Source organism: Sabethes cyaneus, chromosome 1 (assembly GCF_943734655.1).
Source record: "Sabethes cyaneus chromosome 1, idSabCyanKW18_F2, whole genome shotgun sequence".
NCBI classification, from domain to species: Eukaryota; Metazoa; Arthropoda; class Insecta; order Diptera; family Culicidae; genus Sabethes; species Sabethes cyaneus.
In genome coordinates this window covers 88,894,103-88,920,759 of record NC_071353.1, presented here as the reverse complement: position 1 = coordinate 88,920,759, position 26,657 = coordinate 88,894,103, and the positions used below count along the sequence as shown (strand labels likewise).

At 39.8% G+C, this 26,657-nt stretch overlaps 1 protein-coding gene across 5 annotated transcripts in view; it reads right to left on the bottom strand.

The window, feature by feature from the left end:
• Positions 1 to 4,758: 4,758 nt before the first annotated feature.
• LOC128733137 (uncharacterized) overlaps positions 4,759 to 26,657 on the bottom strand; it is a 159,522-nt gene continuing 137,623 nt past the window's right edge. For 3 of the 5 annotated variants that reach the window (XM_053826763.1, XM_053826764.1, XM_053826765.1), the window contains exon 3: positions 4,759 to 7,395. In XM_053826763.1, coding sequence (XP_053682738.1) covers positions 4,968 to 7,395 — 2,428 coding nt within the window. In that variant the 3' untranslated portion in view covers positions 4,759 to 4,967. The remainder of the gene's footprint in view (positions 7,396 to 26,657) is intronic. The other 2 variants (XM_053826767.1, XM_053826766.1) reach the window with 2 other exon arrangements.

The following is a 26,657-nucleotide window of genomic DNA, read 5'->3' as shown; positions in this document are numbered from 1 at the left end:
GTCATACTTTGCGCTAGATAGCCTCGAAATCGTGAAACCGAGCAAGCTTCTGCTTTCGCAAGAAGATCAACGAGCCCAGACATTATTGGAGTCACTCACAGTCCTTAGGAAAAATCGCTACATGTGCGGTCTTCTATGGAAGTACGAGAATGTCCGTCTTCCAGACAGTAAGGCAATGGCCCTCCGTCGATGGAAATGCCTTCAAAACAGAATGAACAAAGACCCGGGTTTAGCAGAGGCACTCAATGCTGAAATATAGGAACACAGAGGTTACGTCAGAAAGCTATCCTCAGAGGAGCTCCTTGAGCCACATTCAAAGGTGTGGTACCTTCCGATATTCGCGGTAGTAAATCCGAACAAACCGGCCAAGATTCGGCTAGTGTGAGATGCTGCAGCCACAGCCCACAATATTTCCCTGAACTCTGTCCTCCTAAAAGGCCCTGACCAGCTCGCGTCGCTCCTGTCCGTACTTATCGGCTTCCGGGAGTATAAAGTAGCGGTATGCGGAGACATTAGAGAAATGTTCCACCAGATTCTAATGCTGCCCGAGGACCAACATTGTCAACGATTTCTCTGGCAGGAGGTAACCGAAGCAGAACCTGGCGTGTACGTCGTTCAGGTAATGACGTTCGGGACCAGCTGCTCCCCAAGTATTGCGCAGCATGTGAAGAACACCAATGCGAAGCGATTGGAGAGGGATTACCCGGGTGCTGTCGACGCCATAACCAAACGACACTATGTTGACGACATGCTGATTAGCACGGAGACGGAAGAGGAAGCCTTGAAGCTTGCGGAGGATGTGAAGAAAATTCATGAAAAAGGCGGGTTCGATATAAGAAATTGGTGTTGGAATACTCCAACCAGTACTAAGCGTCGACTCGCTGTGAGCCAACGGTGAGTTACTGCTAACCTAAGCGCATCAGTTCGCGCGCAATTGCTGTCGACAATTAAGCCTTTATTTACTCTGCCAACAATACTGACATTGTGGCCGAAAGTTATAAAACCACTGAACAGCAGCAGCAAAGGAAGTTGAAAGTCAGTAGGCATTCAGATGCCGTATAGTCAGTAGGCATGTAGATGCCAAATCGTGCACGTCGTTCGGTGTAAATAGTGTACATCATTTTAACTAGTCGCTATGTTAAGATAAGTGTTTGATAAATGTAGACTTTGGACGAATACTCGTGTGTTATCTATTCCGAAGAAACATACCCATAGGCAGCGGCATAGACTCCTCCTCACCTCTCCGCGCTGTACTGAGCCACTCGACAATTGGATTTCGAACTCTAAAAAGGTTCAAGCAACTCTCAACGGTGAAGCAGCCGAGGCGAAAAACCTGGATATTGGAGAGGAAGCCAAAACGGAGAAAGTGCTCGGGATGTGGTGGAGCACCGTGACAGATTGTTACACGTACAAGATGTTATCTCGATATGACGAAGCTCTTCTGTCCGGAACCCGTCGGCCTACAAAAAGAGAGGTTCTCCGAGTGTTAATGGTGGCGCATAATTCGAAAAATGTTTGACGTGGCTGGCGGTTTTTCCGCAGATAACCTCCATTGAGGTTCGCCGATGCTATCTGCTAAAAAAAAAAAAAAACTAGAGTGGCACCACTAAAGTTTCTCTCAATCCCACGAGCAGCTCTGCTCGGTGTACGGCTTTCCGATACCATACTCAGGTCTCTAACCATCAAGGTCTCGAGGCGTCTCTTTTGAACGGATTCCAAGGACGTTCTCTGCTGGATAAAGTCGGACCACCGACATTACAGTCAATTTGTTGCCATTCGGGTAAACGCTGCCGACGATGGAACCAAGTGAGCACGAAACCCAGATCTATCCGCTGATAGTCGCTGGTTTAGAGGACCAGAATTCCTTCGACAAGAAAAACAGGAGTGGCCTGTTACACCAAGCTTCGGAAAAACCACCGACGAGGAATTACGCCCACACCCGCTGTTCCACGCGGCGGTAACAAAGTCAGTAATAGATCCACAGGCCTTCTCTAAGTGGATCTCTCTCTTTCGTCACACAGCCTACATCTTCCGCTACGTTGACAACCTGAAACGTTCCAACAGAAAGGAACATCGCGTCTGTGGGCCACTGAAGCAGCAAGAACTGTCTAAAGCTGAAAACTACTTGTTCCGCCTGGCGCAGTCAGAAGGTTACCCTGATGAAGTCGCTACACTGGTGGCGAGCTACGGTATAAAGAGTCCGAAAGGAAAGAGCATTCGAAATAACCCACTCTTCCGCAGTGCCTTTCTGGACGAAAATGGAATCGTTCGAATCCGAGGTCACACGAAAGCGTGCGTGTTTGCTGATCGTGATGCCACTGAGCCCATCATTCTTCCTCATCACCATCAAGTCACACGATTGATCATCACTGACGCGCACAATCGATATCAACACCAGAACCACAACACGATCATGAACGAGCTTCTGCGGCACTACCGTATTCCTCGCTTGAAAGCGACCTACCACACTCTTCGGAAGAGCCGTCAACCAACCACAACCACCGGGGAGGGGGAACCTTCCACAGGCACGCCTGGCTGTATTTAGCCGTCCCTTTACATACATGGGGGTGGATTACTTCGGTCCGATACTAGTCTCGGTAGGCAGACACTCTGAAAAACGGTGGGGAGTTCTTGCCACTCGCTTAACCATACGCGCCATCTATTTGCAAATCGCTCACATACTGTCCACCAACTCCTGCATAATGGCAATTCGGAACGTCATGGTTAGGAGGGGAGTTCCCGCTGTTATATATAGTGACAATGGAACTAACTTCCAAGGTACCAGCAAGGAACTAAAGGCAGCCATTGAACTGCTCGACCAAGACAAATTAGCGAACTTCACCACAACTCGTACCCAATGGACCTTCATACCCCCGGCTTCACCACACATGGGGGGAGCCTGGGAACGACTGATCCGTACTGTGAAGCAAAATCTAACCAAGCTATAATCGTGCAGACTACCAACCGACGAAGTGCTGCTGAACGCGATGGCGGAGATCGACAATATAGTCAACTCTCGACCGTTGACCGGAATTCCCGTAGATGGCGATGAGTCGCCCGTGTTGATACCTAACGACTTCCTGTTGGGGTCAGCAAATGGCCTAAGGTCTTGGGTTCCCTTCGATGATAGTCCGTTAACACAGAGGAACTGTTGGATACAATCTCTAATTATGGCTGACTAATTCTGGAAGCGTTGGGTACGCGACTACATGCCCACGATCACCCGTCGAACCAAGTGGTTCACACCCACAAAACCTATCGCTGTCGGCGATATAGTTGTTATCGTGGACCCGAAGTTTCATCGAAATTGTTGGCCGAAGGGAAGAGTAATTGCTACGCATCGAGCTTCAGATGGGCAGGTACGGTGGGCCACAGTGCAGTCGGCATCTGGTGGAATATACGAGCGTCCAGCGGTTTCATTGGCGGTGCTCGACCTAGGCGTTGGGACCAATACGCTTTCGAAGGAATCACGCATTCCGGAGGAGACTGTTAATTGCGCCCCGTCGAAATGATAAGCGACTGCTCCCATCTCCAATCTACGCCACTGACAGATCAACCACACCAGTCAGCATGCAAGGGATCGTCCCGCAATCGAAGGGCAATGCGGACTCGTCTGTCTGATCTACAATAGATGAGAATAAAAACATACCTGTGTTAGATCAGTGTGCTGTTAGCGGCGATTTATTAAATCTACTTAAAATTATTCTTAATCTACTTAATCTATCTAAAAGTTACTGTGAAAAGAGTTAAAAGTAATCCCTAACCTATTTGCTTATACTATCTTACTTACGAGTAGCCTTAATTGCTAAACCTGAACGCTAAACGGTGAGAAAATTTAGTGAAATATTATAACTATTGTTCCTAACCTATTGTTCTTAAAAACTAGTGTATAGATTGTAGTAGGTCAGCTTTGTGGCATCTAGAAGTGTAGTTAATCTACAATTTAGAAGAAGGTGAGCGAAACATAACTTAAAGCTAAAGCATAATCTTAAATCTATATATGCGAACAGGTGTGACTACGGCTAGCAGATACTCAGCGTTGATTAAGATTTCGTGTCGTGCTACCACCGTCGATAGGTGAGATATTGTACACAAAGTCAGTGGTCTACAATGATTAAAACATACTTAATTCTATAGATTTCGAAACATGCAAACATTATACTGACTCTCCAGATTGTTAAAGCCTGAGTTAGCGAGAAACACTTAAAGTAAATCTTACATACTACTTATAATAACTTAGCCTAACAAAGTATACATTCCATAAGAATTTTATAACCATTCGTTCGCATAAATACATCAATCGATGTTCGAGGTTCATGAAATTATTGTTTCATTATCGCTGGGCTTAACAGCAACATTGTGTTACATTCAATGTTGACCGGGAACAGTCTAAATATACATTGAGTTAATTTACGGAAATACTAATAGGTAGGTAAATTCTGGAATGAGTAAAATTGTGAGGTAAAATTGTGGGTTCTTACCCTATTATTTGAATTTTTGTAATTTGTTGATACAGTTGACCAGTCAACTCAAATGGACTTTTCCATACCAGTAAATGAATAAACAAATAATTAATTGAAATTGAATAGGACACAAACTATTCCAATCTTCGCACGCTGTAATAAATATTTCATACGTGAACCCAATTTTGTACGATGTTATTTTTTCTAAGAATTTCAAAGAATTATGTCTCTTTGTCTGCGATACCACCCTTATTTTTTAAACTAAATTCAAACTGCATTTTTCTTTAAAACTGTTTATTATTTAATTCAAACTGTGTCTTCTTGCATGAACTTTAGGTTACACTCTCGAAAAAATACTTTATTTTGACAGCACAATACCTCGGTATTTTAATTTGATTCTAGACATTCAAATTAACAACTAAACTAGGTTATCCAGCTATCACATTTACATTATTTCTGATAAGTAGTACATTAACATTTGCCTGGTATACATAAGAAAAGGAATCAAGGATGTTTCGGATCGTGCTGAGCGGAGAAATGTATCTGTGATTTTTCATCTGATAAATTATACTGAATTAGTATTCTTGGGCTTGCTTCATTATCCGGTAGATATTCACTATTAGAATTTTTTGTTGGAAGTGGGTATCTGTAATTGATGAATACATCTCTTTCTAGGTATGGGCTTGGTGTTTGAAGTTGTTGATCGTTCAACATATTATTTTTACCTGGACTAATGTATGATCTAAAAGGACCTGCACTATTAACTGGTTGTTGTTGGAGATTAACACCGATTTTCTGATGTTGAGAGTCAGTAGAAGGCTGTTCACAGAATATTTTTTGATTATATCCACTAGCACCATTATTATAAATAAGAGGATTTGGCATTCGCTCTTCGTTTAATTTTCCAATGTACCATTTAGGTTGATCTATATAATATGGCCGTGGTGTTGTATATGGAGTATAACGTACCTTGGGATTTGCATTTGTAATACCTATATTATCATGGGGGTTGTAATCACTAAATTGTCCTAGAACTTTATAGTTGGGTTGTCTTATACTAGGGACATGTTTATACGTCATACGATTTTCCTTATAGAAATTGTGGTCATTTGGCATTTGCAAATTTAGATTGGCAGACTTGGAAATATGATCTTGGTTATAATACGTGGTAGAAGAATTTATGCCACCAAACATTTTACTGAATGCATCTGCGTAGTTAGAAATGAATGAACTACCATATATTGGTTTGGTTCTCAGTTGACGGCCAGAATCAGTTAATGGAAAAGATTGTTTATAGTAACGTAATGTTTGCCGTATTGTTTCAATTTCTCTATTGAACTCTTCAATCGTTTTGTAGTGAGAGTACTCAATGCCAGGTAATTTGTTATCTCTTGAGTAACTCTGAATAGAAGGATGTTTTCCATTCGCTAATGGCTGTTCATATGTCTTTTTATCAGAAGTTATTATATATTCATCATTTTCAAACAAAACTGGCGTAGGAGTCGTTGACATGTGATTGTTATACGAATATACTGCTGGAGTTCTGGAGTCGAAATACTCGTAGTATATAGTATTGCCTTTAACATTATTAGGTTGGAAATGGTTAAGCAAATTACTGGGTTTATTGATTTCTGCTCTATTTTTTGCACGTTTTCTGATATTTATGGTGTTCTGTAGAGGAGAATTGTAAGCTGCTGTAGAACGGTTTGTGTTATTAGCAGATATAAGTACTTTAACGTTGGCCTCTTCTATTTCGATGTTGTAGTTCGTCGTTTTAATTTTAATGGGAATTTTGACTCTATCAGATAGGTTTCTATGACTCTGTCCTTTGAAACTTATAATCGGTTGTACGATAACTGATGTGTTCAAGCGATCATGCAATTTCATGTTGTGCATTCTATTAAACACAGCAAGCGGCATTTTCATAACTTTTTCATTATCATCTAGAGCAGCAAATAGATTTGGAGGGGGTGGTAATATAATACCAGGTACGATAGGACCTGGTAATACTTGATTGTCATAGGTGTTATTGTATACAAAACTATACGGTGGTGGATAATATAAAGATTGATCTTCCTCATCAATGTCCGTTTTGTTCTTATCATCAAACGATTGAGAGATAATTGAAGTATTCAAAAAAAATAGTGGTGATGTTGCGTTATGCGTATCACCTAATATTGGCGGTAAATAATGATGCCCATTAAACTTTGAATGAATGCCTTTGCCGAAAAATGACAGGATTGATTTATCATTATCAGTACCAATGTTTGTATGTCTTCCATCTAAAACGGTAAATGCTGTGTCATTGGCAAAATGATTATTCATCTGAAGTTGAATATTTTTGATTAATTTTATTGGTCCACCATCAAATAATTGAACTGGAAAAGGTGGTGGAATTTTCGGATTCAGTGGTAGCTTGATTGGTCTGGCAGGAGCTTCATAATCATCAATCGGTTTCCAATAAACGCTCTTGTTATTTTTATTTATATTGCCCCCTTTAATAATTAATAGATGATCTTCAGACAGCCAGATGTCTTCACCATTCAATCCTCCATAGTTCATAGCATTATCTATTGGTACATCTGAGTTATGTTTATAACTAATTACTCCAGGTCTTCGCGGAACTATTTTGAAAAGTTCTTTATTGATTAAACCATATTTACCTTCTATCACTTGTTCAGATAGCGTTTTTTTACCATTTTGTTTTACATCGCTAGAAATTTCTTTTTTGTCCTCGCCACCAGAGCCAGATGAAAATAGAGATATGACCGCATCAACGTAGCTGTTGTTTAGTACATTAGTACTTCGGGTATCGCTTATAAGCACTTTGTTTGCAGTTTTTTTATCGGTTTTATAGCCTTTATAGGAAGATCTGTTGTATGATACGAGAGCTCCAAATTGTTCGATGCTCCTACCATGAGAGTTTCTTGACCTGGAACCAACCAAATGGACATGTTATTTTAGAACAAACTTTGTACAATAATGTTGTGTATAAACACAGAAAGTGGTGAAATGTAATTTATTCATTGCTGTCTCACTTCATTTTTATTTTAGCCAACATAAAGTTATTTCTTAATTTTTGACGTAGGACTACGTCTTACGGCAATGTTTGGGATAGGGTGTCATTCCAAAAAAATCAAAAAGGCAGGCATCACGAAAATACGAACGATTTGAACGCTAATACTTACTTACTTAGGTGGCTTGCCGTCCTAAGACAAAGCCTGTTGAACAAAATTTCTCCATGTAACTCGGTTGAGGGCTACCGCACTCCAATTCCTCGGACACCGAGTACTCTCTGCCAGATCTCGCTCCACCTGGTCTAACCATCTTGCTCGCTGCGCTCCTGGTCGTCTTGTTCCTACCGGATTTGAGGCGAACACCATCTTTGCAGGGCAGTTGTCCGGCATTCTTGCAACATGCCCTGCCCATCGCATCCGTCCAGCTTTAGCCACCTTCTGGATACTGGGTTCGCCATAGAGCTGTGCGAGTTCATGGTTCATCCTCCGCCTCCATACTCCGTTCTCCTGTACGCCGCCGAAGATCGTTCTTAGCACTCGTCGTTCGAAAACTCCGAGCACTCGTAGGTCCTCCTCGAGCATAATCCATGTTTCATGCCCACAGAGAACAACCGGTCTAATAAGCGTCTTGTACAGGGTGCACTTTGTACGGGGACTTAGTCTGCTCGACCGCAATTGCTTGTGGAGCCCATAGTAAGCACGACTTCCGCTGATAATACGCCTCCGAATCTCACGGCTGGTATCATTGTCCGCCGTTACCAGTGAGCCAAGGTAGACAAATTCATCGACTACCTCAAACTCATCGCCGTCGATCAATATACTACTGCCCAAGCGGTGTCGTTCGGCCTCGGTTCCGCTGGCCAACATGTACTTTGTTTTAGACGTATTTACCTTTAACCCAATCTTTTCTGCTTCGCGCTTTAGTCTGGTGTACTGTTCAGCCACCGCCACAGATGTTCTGCCGATAATATCCATGTCATCGGCAAAGCAGACGAATTGACTAGATTAGTTGAATATCGTGCCCCGCGTGTTGATATCCGCTCGGTTCATAACACCTTGTAGCGCTATGTTGAACAGCAGGCATGAAAGACCATCACCTTGACGAAGCCCTCTGTGTGATTCGAATGAACTTGACAATCCACCCGAAATCCGAACACAGCACTGTGTACCATCCATCGTAGATTTAATCAGTTTGATGAGCTTCCTGGGGAAGCTGTTCTCGTCCATGATTTTCCATAGCTCTTTCCGGTCGATGGTATCATATGCGGCTTTGAAGTCAACGAATAAATGATGCGTGGGAACTCTGTATTCACGGCCCTTTTGGAGGATTTGCCGCAGTGTAAATATTTGATCCGTTGTAGACCGACCTTCGACGAAGCCGGCTTGATAAGTTCCCACAAATCTATTCGCAATTGGTGATAGACGGCGGAAAATGATTTGGGACAGCACTTTATAAGCGGCATTGAGAACGGTGATCGCTCGATAGTTCTCACAGTCCAACTTGTCGCCCTTTTTGTAGATCGGGCAGATAACCCCATCTTTCCACTCCTCCGGTAGCTGTTCCGTATCCCAAATTCTAACAATTAGTCGGTGTAGACAAACGGCCAGCTTTTCTGGTCCCATTTTAATAAGCTCCGCTCCGATGCCATCTTTTCCAGCTGACTTGTTGTTCTTTAGCTGCATGATGGCCTCCTTAACTTCGCCTATCGTTGGGGCTGGCACCTCTTCCCCGTTTGCTGCACCGTCGAAATCGCTTTCCCCGCCGCCATGGTTTTCCGCCTGGGCGCCATTCAGGTGTTCGTCGAAGAGCTGCTTCCACCTATCCGTCACCTCACGATCGTCCGTCAGAATACTGCCAGTCTTATCCCGACACATTTCGGCTCGCGGCACAAAGCCTTTGCGGGATCCGTTCAGTTTCTGGTAGAACTTCCGCGTTTCCTGAGAACGATGCAGCCGCTCCAACTCCGCATATTCCTGCTCTTCCAGGTTGCGCTTTTTCTCCCGAAAGATTTGGTTTCGCTGCATCTTCTTCTGTTTGTGTCTTTCCACGTTCTGACGTGTGGCACTGCGCATCTTGGCCGCCCGAGCAGCGTTCTCCTCATCCATCACCCTCCTACATTCATCGTCAAACCAATCGTTCCGCTGATTCCGGGCCAAATGCCCGATGGAGCTCTCCGCTACACTGCTGATGGCTGTTTTGATAGTGTTCCAACAGTCCTCGAGAGGGGCTTCGTCCAGCTCGTCCTCTTCCGGCAGTGCAGCTTCGAGTGAATGCGCGTAGTTTGCGGCGACGTCTGGCTGCTTCAGCCGCGCGAGATCTAATCGAGGCTGGCGTCGGTACCGAATGTTGTTCACAACGGAGAGTCTTGGGCGCATCTTAACCTTCACTAGGTAGTGGTCCGAGTCAACGTTAGCGCTTCGATAGGATCTGACGTCGATAATGTCTGAGAAGTGCCGACTGTCGATCAAAACGTGGTCGATCTGTGATTCTGTCTGATTTGGTGACCTCCAGGTGTACTTATGGTGGATTCTGTTCTGGAAAAAGGTACTACGTACGGCCATATTCTTGGAGGCGGCAAAGTCGATAAGTCTTAGGCCCATTTCATTGGTTCGTTGGTGTGCACTGAGTCTTCCAATCACCGGTTTGTATTCCTCCTCCTGGCCGACCTGAGCATTGAAATCCCCGATGACGATCTTGATATCATGTTTTGGGCAGCGGTCGTATTCGCTCTCCAACTGCGCGTAGAATTCATCCTTGTTGTCATCGGTACTTCTGAGGTGAGGGATGTGCACGTTGATGATGCTTATGTTGAAAAATCGGCCCTTGATTCTCAACCTGCACATTCGAGGATTGATTGGCCACCACCCAATCACCCGTTTCCGCATCTCGCCCATCACTATGAAAGCTGTACCCAGCTCGTGTGTGTTGCCGCAGCTCTGGTAGATGGTATGTCCATCTCTGAACGTACGTACCGTTGAGCTCTTCCAGCACACCTCCTGCAGCGCTACGACGTCGAACTTGCGGCTCTTCGATACGTCGGAGAGCACTCGAGTGCTCCCTTGGAAGTTGAGAGATCGGCAGGTCCACGTCCCGAGTTTCCAATCCATAGTCCTTTTTCGTCGCGTGGGTCTATTCCGATTGTTCCAGTAAGAATATATTTGTTCTTCGTTCCATGCTTTAATATTTTTCGTGGTGACGGCTTGCAAAGCCTGCTACACCAACCCCTTGTTTCGCCGGAGGGCCAACGAAGCTCGAAAGAGCCCTCCTTTCCTGTCAGCATACGACCTTGGCTTCCACCGGGGTTGGTTACCCGATCTCCACCAAAGTTGCTCGTATCCCGGCTGGTACCACGAGGCGATAGGAATAGGAGTTGCTGAATAAGAGGCTATGAACCACTGTAGGGTCTATTTTATGCCTACACGTGCACAAGGCACCGACGGTACGCATTATTCAGCCGTTTACCAGCCTTGAACGCTAATAGCAATGCCAATTAAGAATGGATTTTCATTGTTTAGATACCGATCAACTCATAATAGATGTAGCAATAGCAATTACCTACGTGATTTCTAATAACTTACTTTTTCAATCACTAATTAGTGAAAATTAAAGCAAAGTTTCAAGGTCGAATATCCCCATACATTTTCTTCGTGATCACCTTGCTTCATAGCCTGGGACGACAGTTAAATACTCCATCCGTTTACTGTAATTTCGATTACTTTATTTTTAGGAAAAAAAAGCGACAAAACCCCCTGGTCCCAACAGGTCGAAGATTCCTTACGGCGCGGCGCACAGTGGTCTAAAAGCAAAAATACGTGTGCATTAGAGTTCTGAGTGCGGATTCGCCATTGTTTTTGGTGCTATTGTTATCGTTCAACTCATTAATCCATCGCATTCTGCTTACTGGTAAAATGTCGACTAACGAGAGAAAGCGGTTACGGAGCGGTACTGGATCTAATACTCCGGTCACTAAGAAGGATGGTGACAATTTAGCAGTACCGGGACCCACTTTGGAGAGTGCATTACAAATTTTGTCTAAACGCTTCGATGAGACCAACCAAAAGATCGACTCGTTGAAAACTGATCTCACATCAAAACTGAACGAGATTAAGCTGGACTTACAAAAGCAAATTGATACAATCGAAAGCGATATCACCGAACTGGAATCAAAAAGCAGTGTAGAATTTAAAGCGCTCCGAACTGATCTCACCACGGTTAGCAATCGTCTGGATTCGGCTACCGAGAACATCCGTCGTATCGAACTTCGAAACGAGTTGATAGCTGTAGGTGTACCATATGTTTCAACCGAGGATCTTCAAGGTTATCTACTGAGTATGGCACGGGCAATTGGTTTCGATGAAAGGAAAACACCACATATTCAATGCAAACGGCTGCGTTCCGGTAACTTATCTGATGGGGACCAATGCTTTACCCTGTTGCAGTTTTCTATGGCTAGTTTACGGGACGAGTTCTATGCGAGATACCTGTCCAAACGTAACCTAAATCTAAAGCACCTAGGCTTTAATCTCGATCGTCGTATTTTCATTAACGAAAATCTCACACCCAGTGCAAGATCCATTAAGCAAGCAGCCTTAAAACTCCGTAAGGAAAACAAATTGCAGTCTGTAACTACTAAACAAGGAATTATCTATGTGAGGAAAACTGCAAACGGACCATTGCTACCCATTACGTCCACTGAGCAGCTAGAATAGATTTGTTATCTTTATCAAGTGCTCCACACTCATATTTGTTGAACAAAATGTTTTTATGTGAATGTATTGTAAGAAATTTGTATGTAATTTAAGTATCCAGAATATCGTTAAGCAGCCAAAACATGATCATTGCTTCCCTTTTATAAGCTAATGTTTGACTCTGTACTATCCACCACACTTCCCCAATACTTAATACCGAAAATCGTTATGAATGCAGCATTGATGGAGTTTAAATTAAATGTGTGTCACGCTAATGTGCAGAGCCTATGTGCTCGTCAGTTGTGCAAATTCGAAGAGGTAAAACAGATCCTGATCGACTCCAAGGTTACCGTGGCATGTTTTACTGAAACTTGGTTAAATGACTCGATTCCCGACAGTATGATTGCCATTCCAGGATATCAAGTGGTTCGAAATGATCGTGTGTATAAAAGAGGTGGTGGTATCATCATGTATCTTCGAGAAGGATTTCGCCATAATGTTGTGCATGCACCTGTTGTCCTTCATCACAGTGACAACAAAACTGAGTGTCTCGCAGTTGAACTCGAAGTGTTAGATACCAAAATACTTATCGCAACAGTTTATAATCCTCCCGAATGCGAATTATCCGCATTTGCTCGTGACGAATTGACAAGTCTCATAGTAAATTATGATACTATCGTGTTGACCGGAGACCTGAACGTCGATTGGCTCCGTCCTAGTCCAAAACGAGATAGGCTAGAAAGTATGTTGGAATCTTTTGGTCTACGCGTGATCAATATGGAACCCACACACTTCTATCGCGAGGGCTGCTCGCAAATTGACTATTTAATCACAAACTATCTTGACTACGTTACGGTCTTCAACCAAGTGTCCGTCCCTGGTCTTTCAAAACACGACTTGATTTTTAGTTCCATCGACATTGACACCCGTCCACAGTCTTGTCCGATCTCTTTTCGAGATTATCTAACTTTGATCCGATGGCACTACGCTACGCGGTGGAACAAATTCCGTGGGAGACATTTTTCTTCGGTACCAGTAGTGTGGAGAGTGCTACTGAGTTTTTCATCAGCAATATTACTGGAATTCATAACACCTGCATTCCTGTTCGGACCGTCACACAACGTTCACGTTACAACGCATGGTTCAACAATGAAATTCGCACAGCGATTGTGGAACGAGATCTTGCATACAGGGACTGGAAGGTGTCACTGCCTGAGCACAAGGAAGCGAAACGAGTTTTATTCAACAGACTGAGAAACCGAGCTACCATGCTCATTCGACGAGCAAAGTATGATAGACTGACTACGTGCTTCAACTCTTCTACGTCCTCGGGTACACTTTGGAAGAAACTTAGAGGTTTGGGCGTTGGAAAAAATAAGTCGCAGGAGGTTTGCACACATGATCCGGACGAAGTGAATAATGCTTTTGCTAGTCATTTTACTACAGACGACGATATCATACCCATACGGGACGATACTGGAGAAGGCTTTTCGTTTCAGCAAGTGCATGACCATGAAGTCGTTAATGCTATTTTTGATATCAAATCGAATGCGCCTGGGTCGGATGGCATCCCGACAAAATTCTTGAAAATGATTACGCCTCTCGTAATCAACCAGATCACTCACCTGTTTAACATGATCATCACAACGTCAACGTTCCCAACACAATGGAAAAACGCAAAAGTGATTCCTTTGCCGAAAAAGAAAAATTTACGCTCCATAGACAATCTGAGGCCGATTAGTCTACTCTGCGGATTGTCAAAAGCATTTGTAAAAATTATCAAGGTACAGATGTCTTCGTATTTGGACCGTTACCATCTACTTTCTGCGCAGCAAGCTGGCTTCAGAAGACAACAAAGTGTAAAAACAGCCTTGCTGAGAGTTTACGACGACATTGCAGCAGTAGTGGATAAAAAACAGAATGCTGTTCTAGTCCTCCTTGACTTCTCCAAAGCATTTGACACTATCTCCCATCGGCGTCTATGCAGGAAGCTCCATTCTAGTTTTGGATTTAGTCATGGTGCTGTTTCATTGATACAGTCATACCTTAGCGGTAGGAGCCAAACAGTTTTTTGCTGCGATGCTCACTTGCAAAGCCTGACAGTAACCTCTGGTGTTCCACAGGGGTCAGTACTTGGGCCTCTGTTGTTTTCGATCTACATCAACGACCTCCCCAACGTGCTCAAGTATTGTCATGTGCAGATGTTTGCTGATGACGTACAGCTAATCTGTATAAATCCTAGCATGAAGATTGAGCAGTTAATATCGCTTATAAATTATGATTTGCTTGAAGTAATCCGTTGGGCAAGAATAAACGCTCTCAGTGTAAATCCAATGAAGACCAAAGTTTTAGTGTTCGGTAGCAGCCGCTCACACACACGAACACACACACACACACACACACACACACACACACACACACACACACACACACACACACACACACACACACACACACACACACACACACACACACACACACACACACACACACACACACACACACACACACACACACACACACACACACACACACACACACACACACACACACACACACACACACACACACACACACACACACACACACACACACACACACACACACACACACACACACACACACACACACACACACACACACACACACACACACACACACACACACACACACACACACACACACACACACACACACACACACACACACACACACACACACACACACACACACACACACACACACATTGCTCATTCTTCGAACCTGATCGATTGGTATATGTGACACGGTCCTTCGGGCCTCGGATCAACTTCGTGTTTTTCGACCAATTCCTAAACCTTTGTTATACAGTAAAGGTGAAAATAGATAAAATGTTGTAGAAGGATTTTCGCCTAGCTAAAATTTTAATGTCTCAGCCTGCCATTTTAACGTAACCATTTTTACCTTTGTTATGCTATATAACAAAGTACAATCTTTTACCGACTGGTGATTCACTTAATGGAAACTTTTTCGGCTTCGCAGTCGCAGTAAATAAGCAGAAAAAACGGTGTTTTTCTCTTCTACCAACGTTTCGAATAATATGTATTCTTTATCAAGGCTCTAAAATAATCAAAATAATCAAAATAATCAAAAACAGTTTTCAATTTGTTCTTACAAAATTAATATAAACTTTTTACCGAGAATGGACCATTTCTTTGTCAAGTGGTTCATCATTGCACGGTCACTATATCATCGCATGTACATATTAGCCTAACAATATTTAAAAAGAGAAACAATATTAGCAACTAGGAACAAATTTTACAAGCATTAAACTATTACAATATAATTTTCAAACACACTTCAAAACTAAAACTTCGAACTCGTAGCACTTTTTGAAAAAACTAACGAAAAAACAAAAGGATTGCTGTAATAAAAGAGTTTACATGCAAGCTTGAGCACAATTTTTATTGCGTGCAAGTTTTCGTTGTGCTCAGTTATGTCTACTAGTAGCTGTCACTTTCGCTGTCATCAATCATCTGACATTTCCCGATGTTTTGTTTTTATTCTTACTCTGTTTTACACTTTGTAACACTGCTGCATACGTTGAGCTTAAGTTTTCAACATCACTACGTTTGTTTACCGTATGATCGGTCGTGATAATGTGGCACATTTCCAGCACATTCAGCGCTGCAGTCCGTCGATGTTCATCCAAGATATGAACCTTATCCAGTGCGAACGAGTGATCGTGTTCGATGCTGTGTTGGAGTAGTGCAGTTTTCTCTTTCAGGCGCTCCAGTTCGGCAGTGGTGGATGAGCTGTTAACATGCATGTTGGTTTTAAGCTCATCCAACTTTTTAATATTAGATCGGTGGTTGCTCATTCTCGTTTTCAGGTACTGTGTAGTAAGGCCAACATAGCACGAATCGCATTCAGCACACGGGATTCTGTATACAACATTGCTGCGATCTAACGGTGCTATGGGATCTTTCGTGTTTGTGAACAGGCAGTTAATGGTATGTTCGTTGCGTGTGGCTATAGTGACATTTGGAAAATCTACACGTAACGATTTTTTATGCGTGTTGTCAACAAATCGATATAAGGCATCGGTTTGTATGTTGTTTGGGCTGTTTCTACTGGATGCTCTCGTATGCTCCTTTCCGCTCTATTCTGCAATCTGTTACCCAGTGATAATGGGTAGTGGTTTACCATTAGGTGTTTTTTTATGACATCTTTAATCTCATCGGAAGATAAATTTGTGCTCAGTTTGCGCACCCTTCTTATGAAGTTAGCGACTACGTTCATTTTCATGTGTAATGGGTGGCAAGAGAAATAATCTAAAAATCTCCCTGAGGCCATAGGTTTACAATACCATTCCGTCTTTATTGACTGGTCTGCTTGACGAACAAGCACCATGTCAAGGTATGGAGTAATCCTTGTATTGACACAATGAAAGCTAAAAATATTATTAAAATACCACCTCGTATGGAAGTCGTGGCACAAATATTCATTCCGACAAATGAAGAATTAATTTGTCACTCAAAACAATTTTTCAATAAACCTATATATATCGGAAATTGTCTCGTAAAACCGAGTAATAATTTTGTTTACGTTCCAATTTTTAACGGGACGAATGAAGAAGTTGAAATAAACCTTAATTCTATACAGTTTGAACCTACATCTAATTATTCAATTTTGTCCTTAGAAAATAGTAGGGAAAGAAGGAACAAAATGGAAGGAAAAAAAATTAAATTTTCAAGAAAAATCGTCAATCATTGATATTATTGATATTCAAGTGGTGTTTTTCATTCAAGACGATAAGTTGTCTTGCACTGCACAGTGGTCCAGCAGCGAAAATTAAGTGGAAAGTTTTTTGTGGTTCAAAATAGCTCCCCACAATGTTCAGCAAAGTTATACAACTCTAAAAGACAATTAATGCGAAATCAACAGCTAAGTTCCAGTTTGGCTTGTAAACACATAACACATAATAACTTTTTATAAGAAAGAGATAGAAGGATAATTTCTTCGACAAAGTTGTAGCTAAAGATTATATAAGTAACTTTGCCAAAGACATAGTAGGCGTATTTTTAGGCGTTTCTAACTTACAGGGTGTTTTACAACAAGACCTCTCAAAAATCACTTTTTCGCTGATTTCTTCAAATGCAGTGGTTTTATTGCATCATAATGTTTTACAAAGTTGGTTATCTTATCAAAAGACATATTTTTGTAGAACATTGTATGTTGAAAACTCATACGTATAACGAGTTCTAACGTTTTTCCTGTGTTTTTTTAGTCTTTTTGGGAATAGAATATCTCAAAAAGGGGCAAACGAAAAAAATCAAACTTGGCCGTTTCTGAAAGCTTGGGGTTTTATCTCAAGCATATGTGAAAATAAAAAAACTGGTTTTTCCTCTAACTAGAGTAATTTCAGTTTAATTATTTCATGTTTGACCATTTTCTACTATGCAGTATTTTCCAATATCTTCTTGAAGACGATTAAAGTCAACATGTTAATAGTAAAACAGAAATTTGTCGTACTTTGACACAATTTCTTCTGATTGTCACGTTAAATAGTGTTCGAACTCCAGATATGACATCAGTTATCTATCAGCACCAGCTGTTTTGATAAATATCTATCTTTCAATTTTCATTACTTTGCAAATATGCTCAATCTACCATCAATAATGTTTTAAAAATAATTTTCAATAAAAAAGCAAAAAAATATTAGTTATTTCATACGTAATATTGTTAACTGTTATTTAAGTTTTATGTCAATTTTTAATCGCAGGTAAGTATATCAAAACAGGCAAAGAGGTAAAAGAGAAAAAAACCTATAGATCCCTTTCGAACTTCAACCACCTTATATCAGTATATCGTTGATTTGGAAAACATAAAGGGTAGTCATTTATTTGAGAGTTTCAATAAATGTTTTGTTTTCGAAATATTTTATTATTGTTAGCAATATAATAATTTATTATATTAATAATTGGTTTGGGCTTGGTGGAAGCTCCAGAGTACGTGTACAATACGAACGATTTTGTATTGCAATGACTGGATCGTACGACAGCAGGAGGCGTTTGAACACATCCTCCAAATTGGCAATCCGGTTAAATTTTCTGGCGTGAAATTCCCTGAACTTACAAATACATTTATTTCGCGTTTCCTGTACTTCTTCGCTTAATAACCCTATGGGTTGTGCCGTGGCCTGAATAATATCTGCGCCGTGTACTAACATTTTATTAACGGTTGGCGATATAGCTAATATGGAATTGAATGGGAAATAATCTCCTAAACTACCGAATTACTTTCACGAACATTTTAGATACTAATTTAAAATAACAGTAACGGTACCCTCAAATCTTTTGACAAAAAAACTCCAGGACTCTAATAGGATCTGCTTGAAGCCGTTCCTCCTTTTTTACTACGATTATAGTCATGTTCCTGTTCCTGAATACGTATAAGACATCAATTTTGAAGACCTCAGCTTTCTGACACTAAAGTAATTAAAAAATTACTTTAGACTAGAATCAGAAATATCAATATAAAATTTAATTTCATGTGCATATATCCAAGTGAAGATTTCCATGACTATTTGTAAAATAATGAAAATTGTAAGATAGATATTTATCAAAAACAGCTGGTGCTGAGCTCCATTTGTAGAGAGGACGATACGACAGTGATTATTTGAAATCCAGGATAACTGCTAACCAGAGTACAGTAGTTCTGTGGAGACCAAGGCCCTTCACTCTAAACCACCGTCGAACTAACTACGCGCGCAATGAACCAGTCTGCCGCTGTATGCAGCTAATGAACAATTTTAGAAACATACTAAGCTTGAACATGTCGACTGATACTATTAAGAAAAAACTTTCTGACTATTTCTGAAAGATCAATTACATGTACACACTGCACACTGCATTTTATATTATTTTGTATTTGGTATTATAATTTATATTTATATGTATGGATTGGATGACGGGCGAAGTCCATATATCTTGACAATAAACAATTGTAAAAACTACCGTTATAAAAACTTATTTGATGAATATTTCAGCAATGGTTCGAAAACTAGCACAAGGTCAAAAAACTAGATCTCTTAACTTATCCGGAGTTCGAAGACTATTTAACGTGACAATCAGAAGAAATTGTGTCATGGAACGACAAATTTCTTTTTTACTATTGACATGTTGACTTTAATCGTCTTCAAGAAGATATTGGAAAATACTGCATAATAGAAAATGGTCAAACATGAAATAATTAAACTGAAATTACTCGAGTTAGAGGAAAAGCCAGTTTTTTATTTTCACATATGCTTGAGATAAAACTCCAAACTTTCAGAAACGGTCAAGTTTGATTTTTTTCGTTTGCCCCTTTTTGAGATATTCTATTCCCAAAAAGACTAAAAAACACAGGAAAAACGTTAGAACTCGTTATACGTATGAGTTTTCAACATACAATGTTCTACAAAAATATGTCTATTGATAAGATAACCAATTTTGTAAAACATTATAATGCAATAAAACCACTGCATTTGAAGAAATCAGCAAAAAAGTGATTTTTGAGAGGTCTTGTTGTAAAACACCCTGTAAGTTAGAAACGCCTAAAAATACGCCTACTATGTCTTTGGCAAAGTTACTTATATAATCTTTAGCTACAACTTTGTCGAAGAAATTATCCTTCTATCTCTTTCTTATAAAAAGTTATTATTGATTATGTGTTTACAAGCCAAACTGGAACTCAATCATTGATTTCACATTATTTGTCTTTTAGAGTTGTACAACTTTGCTGAACATTGTGGGGAACTATTATAAATCGCTTAGCCGCAAAATTAAGTTTCCACTTAACTTTTGTTTCTGGACCACTGTGCACTGATGCAACAACACACAAGATTAAGGCATCGAGTAACAAACCTATCTTTACAAGACAGCATAGGTTACCGAAAGTTCATAAGGAAATTGTTGATGGGGAAATTAAACAAATGTTGCAAGATGGTCTTATTGAAGAAAGTGGTTCACCTTGGAAGTCTCCACTACTTGTTGTTCCAAAGAAACCTGGTGCGAATGGTGAAAAAAATAGCATGTGGTAATCGATTTTAGAAAAATTAATGACGTAACAATTAGTGATGCATATCCCTTACCATTAATTCCAGAGATATTGGATCAATTATGAAAAGCTAGATATTTTTCAAATTTGGATTTGGCTAGTGGTTTTCATCAAATTAAAATGGATCCCCAAGATGCAGCCAAAACAGCTTTTTCTACACCATATGGACATTATGAATATTTATGCATGCCCTTTGGATTAAAAAATGCACCAGCTACTCTTCAACGTTTAATGAACACAGTTTTAACTGGTTTACAGGGCATTAAATGTTTTATATATATGGATGACATTGTTGTGTATGGAGATACTTTAGAATCACATATTTTAAAATTGCGCGAAATTCTAGAACGTCTCAGAGAGAATAATTTGAAGCTTTAACCAAGTAAATGCAATTTCTTACGAAAAGAGACTATATTTTTAGGGCATAAAATAACTTCTAAATGTATAATGCCTGATGAAACTAAAATTTACGCAATACAAAATTTCCCTACGCCAAAGAATGCAAAGGAAATTAAAATGTTTTTAGGAATGCTTAGCTATTATCGCAAATTCATTCCAAATTTAGCGAATTTGGCAGAACATATAAACAAATTATTACGAAAAAGAGAACGATTTGTTTGGAGTCAAAATTGTCAGCGATCTTTCAATGAGTTGAAATCGTTGTTGACAAGCTCTCCTATTCTACAATATCCTGATTTCACTAAAAAGTTTGTAATTACTACTGACGCTAGCAATGTTGCAATTGATGCAGCTCTTTCAAATGAAGAAGTCAATTTACCTATCGCTTATGCTAGCCGGATTTTAAATCCAGCTGAACGGCGTTATTCTACGGTAGAAAGAGAATTGCTTGCCATTGCACTATGGGCAAAAAGACCAAAAATGGACGCAATTAAGATACGGCCTATATGCTGCTAAAATATAGATGATCTTATGTAAAATTTTCCGGAAAATCACGTGGTGCCAACCCCTTTCCTGTTTCTTATCGGGAAGTGCCCCATTTTGCTCATTTTCCCCTATTTTTGACATTTTTCACACTTATTGGGCTATACCAAGCTAGACTTCTGGAAAATAAAACTTAAAAACCTGATACTTTTGTGTAAAAAAGTCCGCAGAATCAAATAGGGTTTACCTCATTTAGTTTAGAGCACATTAATTTTATTGGTTGAGTTCACGTTTGGTATGATCGGGTTGGTAACGCGAGTTCAACCAAAAAAAAATATTGTGCTCTAAACTAAATGGGATAAGCCCTGTTCGATTCTGCGGACTCATTTACACAAAATTATAAGGCTTTTAAGTTTTGTTTTCTCAAAATTTTGCTTGGTATAGTTCAATAAGTGTATAAAAATGTTAAAAAAAGAGGTGAAAATGATCAAAATGGGGCACTTCCCGATGGCAAACAGGAAAGGGGTTGGCACCACGTGATTCTCCGGAATATTTTACATAAGATCATCTATATTTCAGCAGCATGTAGGCCGTATCTTAATTGCGTCCGTTTTTTTGCTCTTTTTTGCCCATAGTGCATTGTGTGGGCAATCAAACATTTCAAACCGTATGTTTATGGACAAGAATTTTTAGTTAATTCTGATCATAAACCCTTGGTATATCTCTTTAACATCTCAGAAGCATCAGATCGGTTGATGAGATGGCGTATATTATTAGAGGAATATGATTTCAAGGTGATGTACACACCTGGCAAAAGCAATGCCGTCGCAGACGCATTGAGTCGTATTCAATTGAGTAAGTGTGATTCTGCTGATCAAATCACTGCTCAAATACATAATGAGATCAAACAGCACAAGGCTAATATCTCAAAAAGAATAAATGTGATCACTAGGCAACGAGCAAGGACTTTAGCCAATATCACTAATGGTACCAACAATCCAAATAAGGATAAAATTTCAATCAAGAGTGGAATAGCACGAGACTATGGAAGCTTTGAACTACTAGAGGATCCCAATATATGTTGTGGAGACAACTAATGTTTCCACCTTTACGATTATAACACCTTGACAGCAGTGCTGTGGAGAGAAAGCGTAGCAACGCGTCAGTTTCATATTATTACATCATTCGCTTTTGTAACTTAGTAATGAGCACAAGTGTTGAATAAAGTTAAATGTTTTTATTGCTCAAAGTATCGATTCATCTATTTCGGTCATTGAAATAAGTCCTTTTTAGTCAGTAAGTCAGGTTATCGGCCCAGTTATCGCGAAGTATTCGTGAAAAACGAAGGAAAGTGTGAATTTTCTTTTTGACGCAGGACTACGTTTTACGGCAAATTTTAAGATAGGGTGTCATTCCAACAAATCGCAAAATGCGAGCGTCACGAAAAATGATAGCTTTTGAGCGCTAATAGCTCAGCTCAGGTTTTCCGATCGATTTTCAATATTCTTACACCAATCAATCGGAAAATCTTCTAAGAATTGACCCAAATGAAGAAAAGTGTGGATTCTTGATGTTGAACTGTTGAAAAATTGAAAATAATAAACCTATGTTTTAACAGAATTCTCGTTTCGTGATTGGTTGTTGGAAATGACGCCATCGAAGTAGAAACGCGTTTTCGCGTTTCGACTTATAATTCAGTCAATTTTCAATAGATTTCCAGGATATTTACACGAATTGATCGGAAAATCGATTAAAAATATTGAAAATACAGAAAACGATTGATTTTGTTTTTGAAATTGAATTTGAAAATTTTTTGTTTTTGAATTGATTTTGAAAAATTGAATTATTTTCATATTTTTGCCTTCCCTCGTCAGTGCTTCCCTAGCACGGATGACAGAAATATATACGATATAAGCTATGTGTTAAGCTTCCTTATGATTATATTTAATTTACGCCCTATAGAATCCGATCGAAAATTGTTGAGCTTCAGCTGTTGCTGCTTCCCACGGATGAGGCAGCGAAGACATGCAAATTCACCAAGTGTTGGAGCTGGAGCACTCGTTTCGCTGCCGTGAAGGAATATCTGGCTGCTGAAGTTCTGGAATTGGCAGGAAAGATGCTGCTCGCGACAACGAAACGGTCAGAATTATCGTCACTTGCAGCTGGCCATCCGCAACAACGAAGAGTTGAACAAATTGCTGTCCCGTGTCACCGGTGCTCAGAGAAGTGTCTTTCCGAACATTCAAACTGTTTTGTTGCTGCCAAAAAAGACGGAAAAGAAGGCTTAAATTTCCAGTATATCACGTCGAAAAACCGTTCTTTTAAGAACGAAACATATGTTCATGAAGATTTTAGGAATTTTCACTCACTGATTTTAATTCTATTTAGTTTAGGTTGATCTAATTGTTCGCTTCTTATCAAATAATTTTAACCGATCACCTCTCGCGCTTCTGTTCGCTTGTTGCTGTTGGACGCTGGTTGAGTTGGCCGTCTCGGAAGGTAAGAAGCAGCCAACAAATATACCAGCTCCAAGTAAATGTGTTCGGTCAAGCGTCAAAATGAATGAAACCATGAGTTTAATAAAATGAAAGAGTTTTAGTAACATCTTTTGCATCTTAGTATCTTAGCAACACAAATTTATCCATCACCAATGCTACAGTAATAATACGTAGCGTAATTTTTCTTTGGCAGCAAAAGGCGAACGGCTCACTGGTAACTTTGCTTTTTTGTTCAGACTGAAATTGAAATGCTCTATTTTATTTAACGTAGATAATAGAATGAAGGACCATGAAAAATAGGTGTGGCCGACTCTTGTTGCTTGCTCTGGTACATAACACGAGGTAAGCCGGCGAACAGCATTATTCAAACACTAGCTGAGCTACTGCCAACATCGTTTGTCAGGGCAAACGAAAGTCACGCTTGACTCGTGCACTTTTGCAGTGTGTGTGTTGTGTGGAGTTATATATTTCATCGTGGTGATTCAGGACCATACACGAACTTCATTCGGCTTCATTAATCGCATAGATGCTGAAGCTTTCCGGCTGGTTCATTGCAACAAGCCGTACCTGGTTAGCGGTTATCGGTACTCCAATTTACCGAACAGAGAACTACGCTAAGTGCGTTAGTGCAAGTTTATTGCAAGCTGCAGTTATGATAATCAAACAATCGGTCCTTTCAAGTGCCTCACAACGATTGAAGAGTTTATTATATTTTCTTGCCCAGTTAATACCATAATAACACCGGCAACGAGGGAAAATTTGAATTTTTCGCCATTGCGGACGACCAACAAATGACGGAAATAGGTTTTCTGGTCACGGGCGACATTTTCTGCGACTTCCAAAACGTCTGCAGGTTGTAAAGGCTTTATCAGTGTTTTTTGTAAGCCGCAGAAAAGTTGCGCAAAATTTTCAACTTCTTGATGTTATGGGTAATAACGAAATTAAACACGGAATATCTATCGAAAGTAATTTTATTATGACCGCGTCACACAAGTGCTCGTATAAGAATGAATATAAAAGGAAGAGTATAGTTGTATGTACGCATTCGATAAAAGCAGTGCTGCCAGAAGATTGAAGGAGGTGCCGATGTACGTTGCATATTTTAATACTCCTCCTCAACGTCATACGGCTGAACTAATTTGATGACAAACCTAAAGCGTCACTGTGCTGCATCAGTTTTGAAACTCCGAGTGGTTTCGTAAATAAATCAGCTGTGTTTCGTTCCGATGCACATAAGAAGGGCCCCATATAAAGTAGCGGCCAAAATTGCCGAATGTAAAATTTCACATTTTAGCACATGTTTAAACGCGGTTTTGTAGTAAATTATCTATATTTTTATGATTCGCGAATTAAATTTTGATAGAAAAAAAATATCATGTAGAAATAAGCCGTCAAAGTTGCCCATTTCAAAAGTTTGAAAAATAAGTCATTTTAAAAAAGTCAAAAAATTAAATAGTTATCGCGGAAGTAAATATTATTGTTATATATCATTTTAAAACTGATATCTTGGCCTATTAAAAACTGAAATGAAAACAAATTTAAACTCAATGAGGAGCGCCATAGGCTACATATAATAAAAAAGAAATTCTCATAAACTTTAATCAAAAAAACAACTCTTATCGCCTCTTGTCGCCGCAGTTTCTTAAAGTGCGTCTGAAAGCTCGAAGTATGTTTTATCAAAACATGAATTAAAAGTTTGCTATAATTTGACGTTTTCCGAAAAAAAATAATTTTAAAGTTGTCATATTTTTAGCAAATCTTTAAAATTTTAAGTACTCTTTCAACAAATTTGATTATCTTTGTTACTAAATTTATTTAGTACCTGAAGAGAGTTTCAATGAGAGAATGGGAGAATCCCCGCGAGAAAATAAAAAAAATTTTTTTTTGTCAAGCAAATATTTATATCGAAAACATTGGATCATTTTTCCCCAAATCACCCTAAATATGAGTTCTTATCAGTTTAAATTATTTCTATTGTAACAAATATAATCTAGAATCAATTTGAAATTGAAAAATAATTTTGGCCAAAAATCGCAATTTTCCGACTATTGTGCGATGGACAAAATTGCAGTTTCCCTTCACCACGGTCACAAACGTCTTTCACGTAGAATTGGCGCGTCTCGATGTGTTTCTACCTCTTTGATGTTCGGCCAGCATTCACAAAAGCAATGCATCCCTGGTTATCTTCATTGATAATCGTAGCATCGACTTGTCGTTCGCCGAGATCTTGTAAAAGCATTCTAAGCCATATTGCTTCTTGACAAGCTTCACTAAGTGCAATATATTCCGGTTCCATCGATGACAGTGAAACGCACATTTGCTTACGGCTACACCAAGAAACCGCTGTATCACCATAGATAAAAACATATCCGCTGGTCGACTTGCGTGTTGCTGAATCACCAGCCCAATCAGAATCAGCAATAGATATATATGGGCAATTGCCTCGTAAAACCGAGTAATAATTTTGTTTACGTTCCAATTTTTAACGGGACGCATGAAGAAGTTGAAATAAACCTTAATTCTATAGAGTTTGAACCTACATCTAATTATTCAATTTTGTCCTTAGAAAATAGTAGGGAAAGAAGGAACAAAATTTTGAAAGATGTAAATTTGGAAAACTTAAATTTCCAAGAAAAATCGTCAATCATTGATATTATTGATGAATATCAAGATGTGTTTTTCGTTGAAGATGATAAGTTGTCTTGCACTGATGCAACAACACACAAGATTAAGACATCGAGTAACAAACCTATCTTTACAAGACAGTATAGGTTACCGAAAGTTCATAAGGAAGTTGTTGATGGGGAAATTAAAAAAATGTTACAAGATGGTCTTATTAAAGAAAGTGATTCACCTTGGAATTCTCCACTACTTGTTGTTCCAAAGAAACCTGGTGCGAATGGTGAAAAAAAAATGGCGTGTGGTAATCGATTTTAGAAAAATTAATGACGTAACAATTAGTGATGCATATCCGTTACCATTGATTTCAGAGATATTGGATCAATTAGGAAAAGCTAGATATTTTTCAA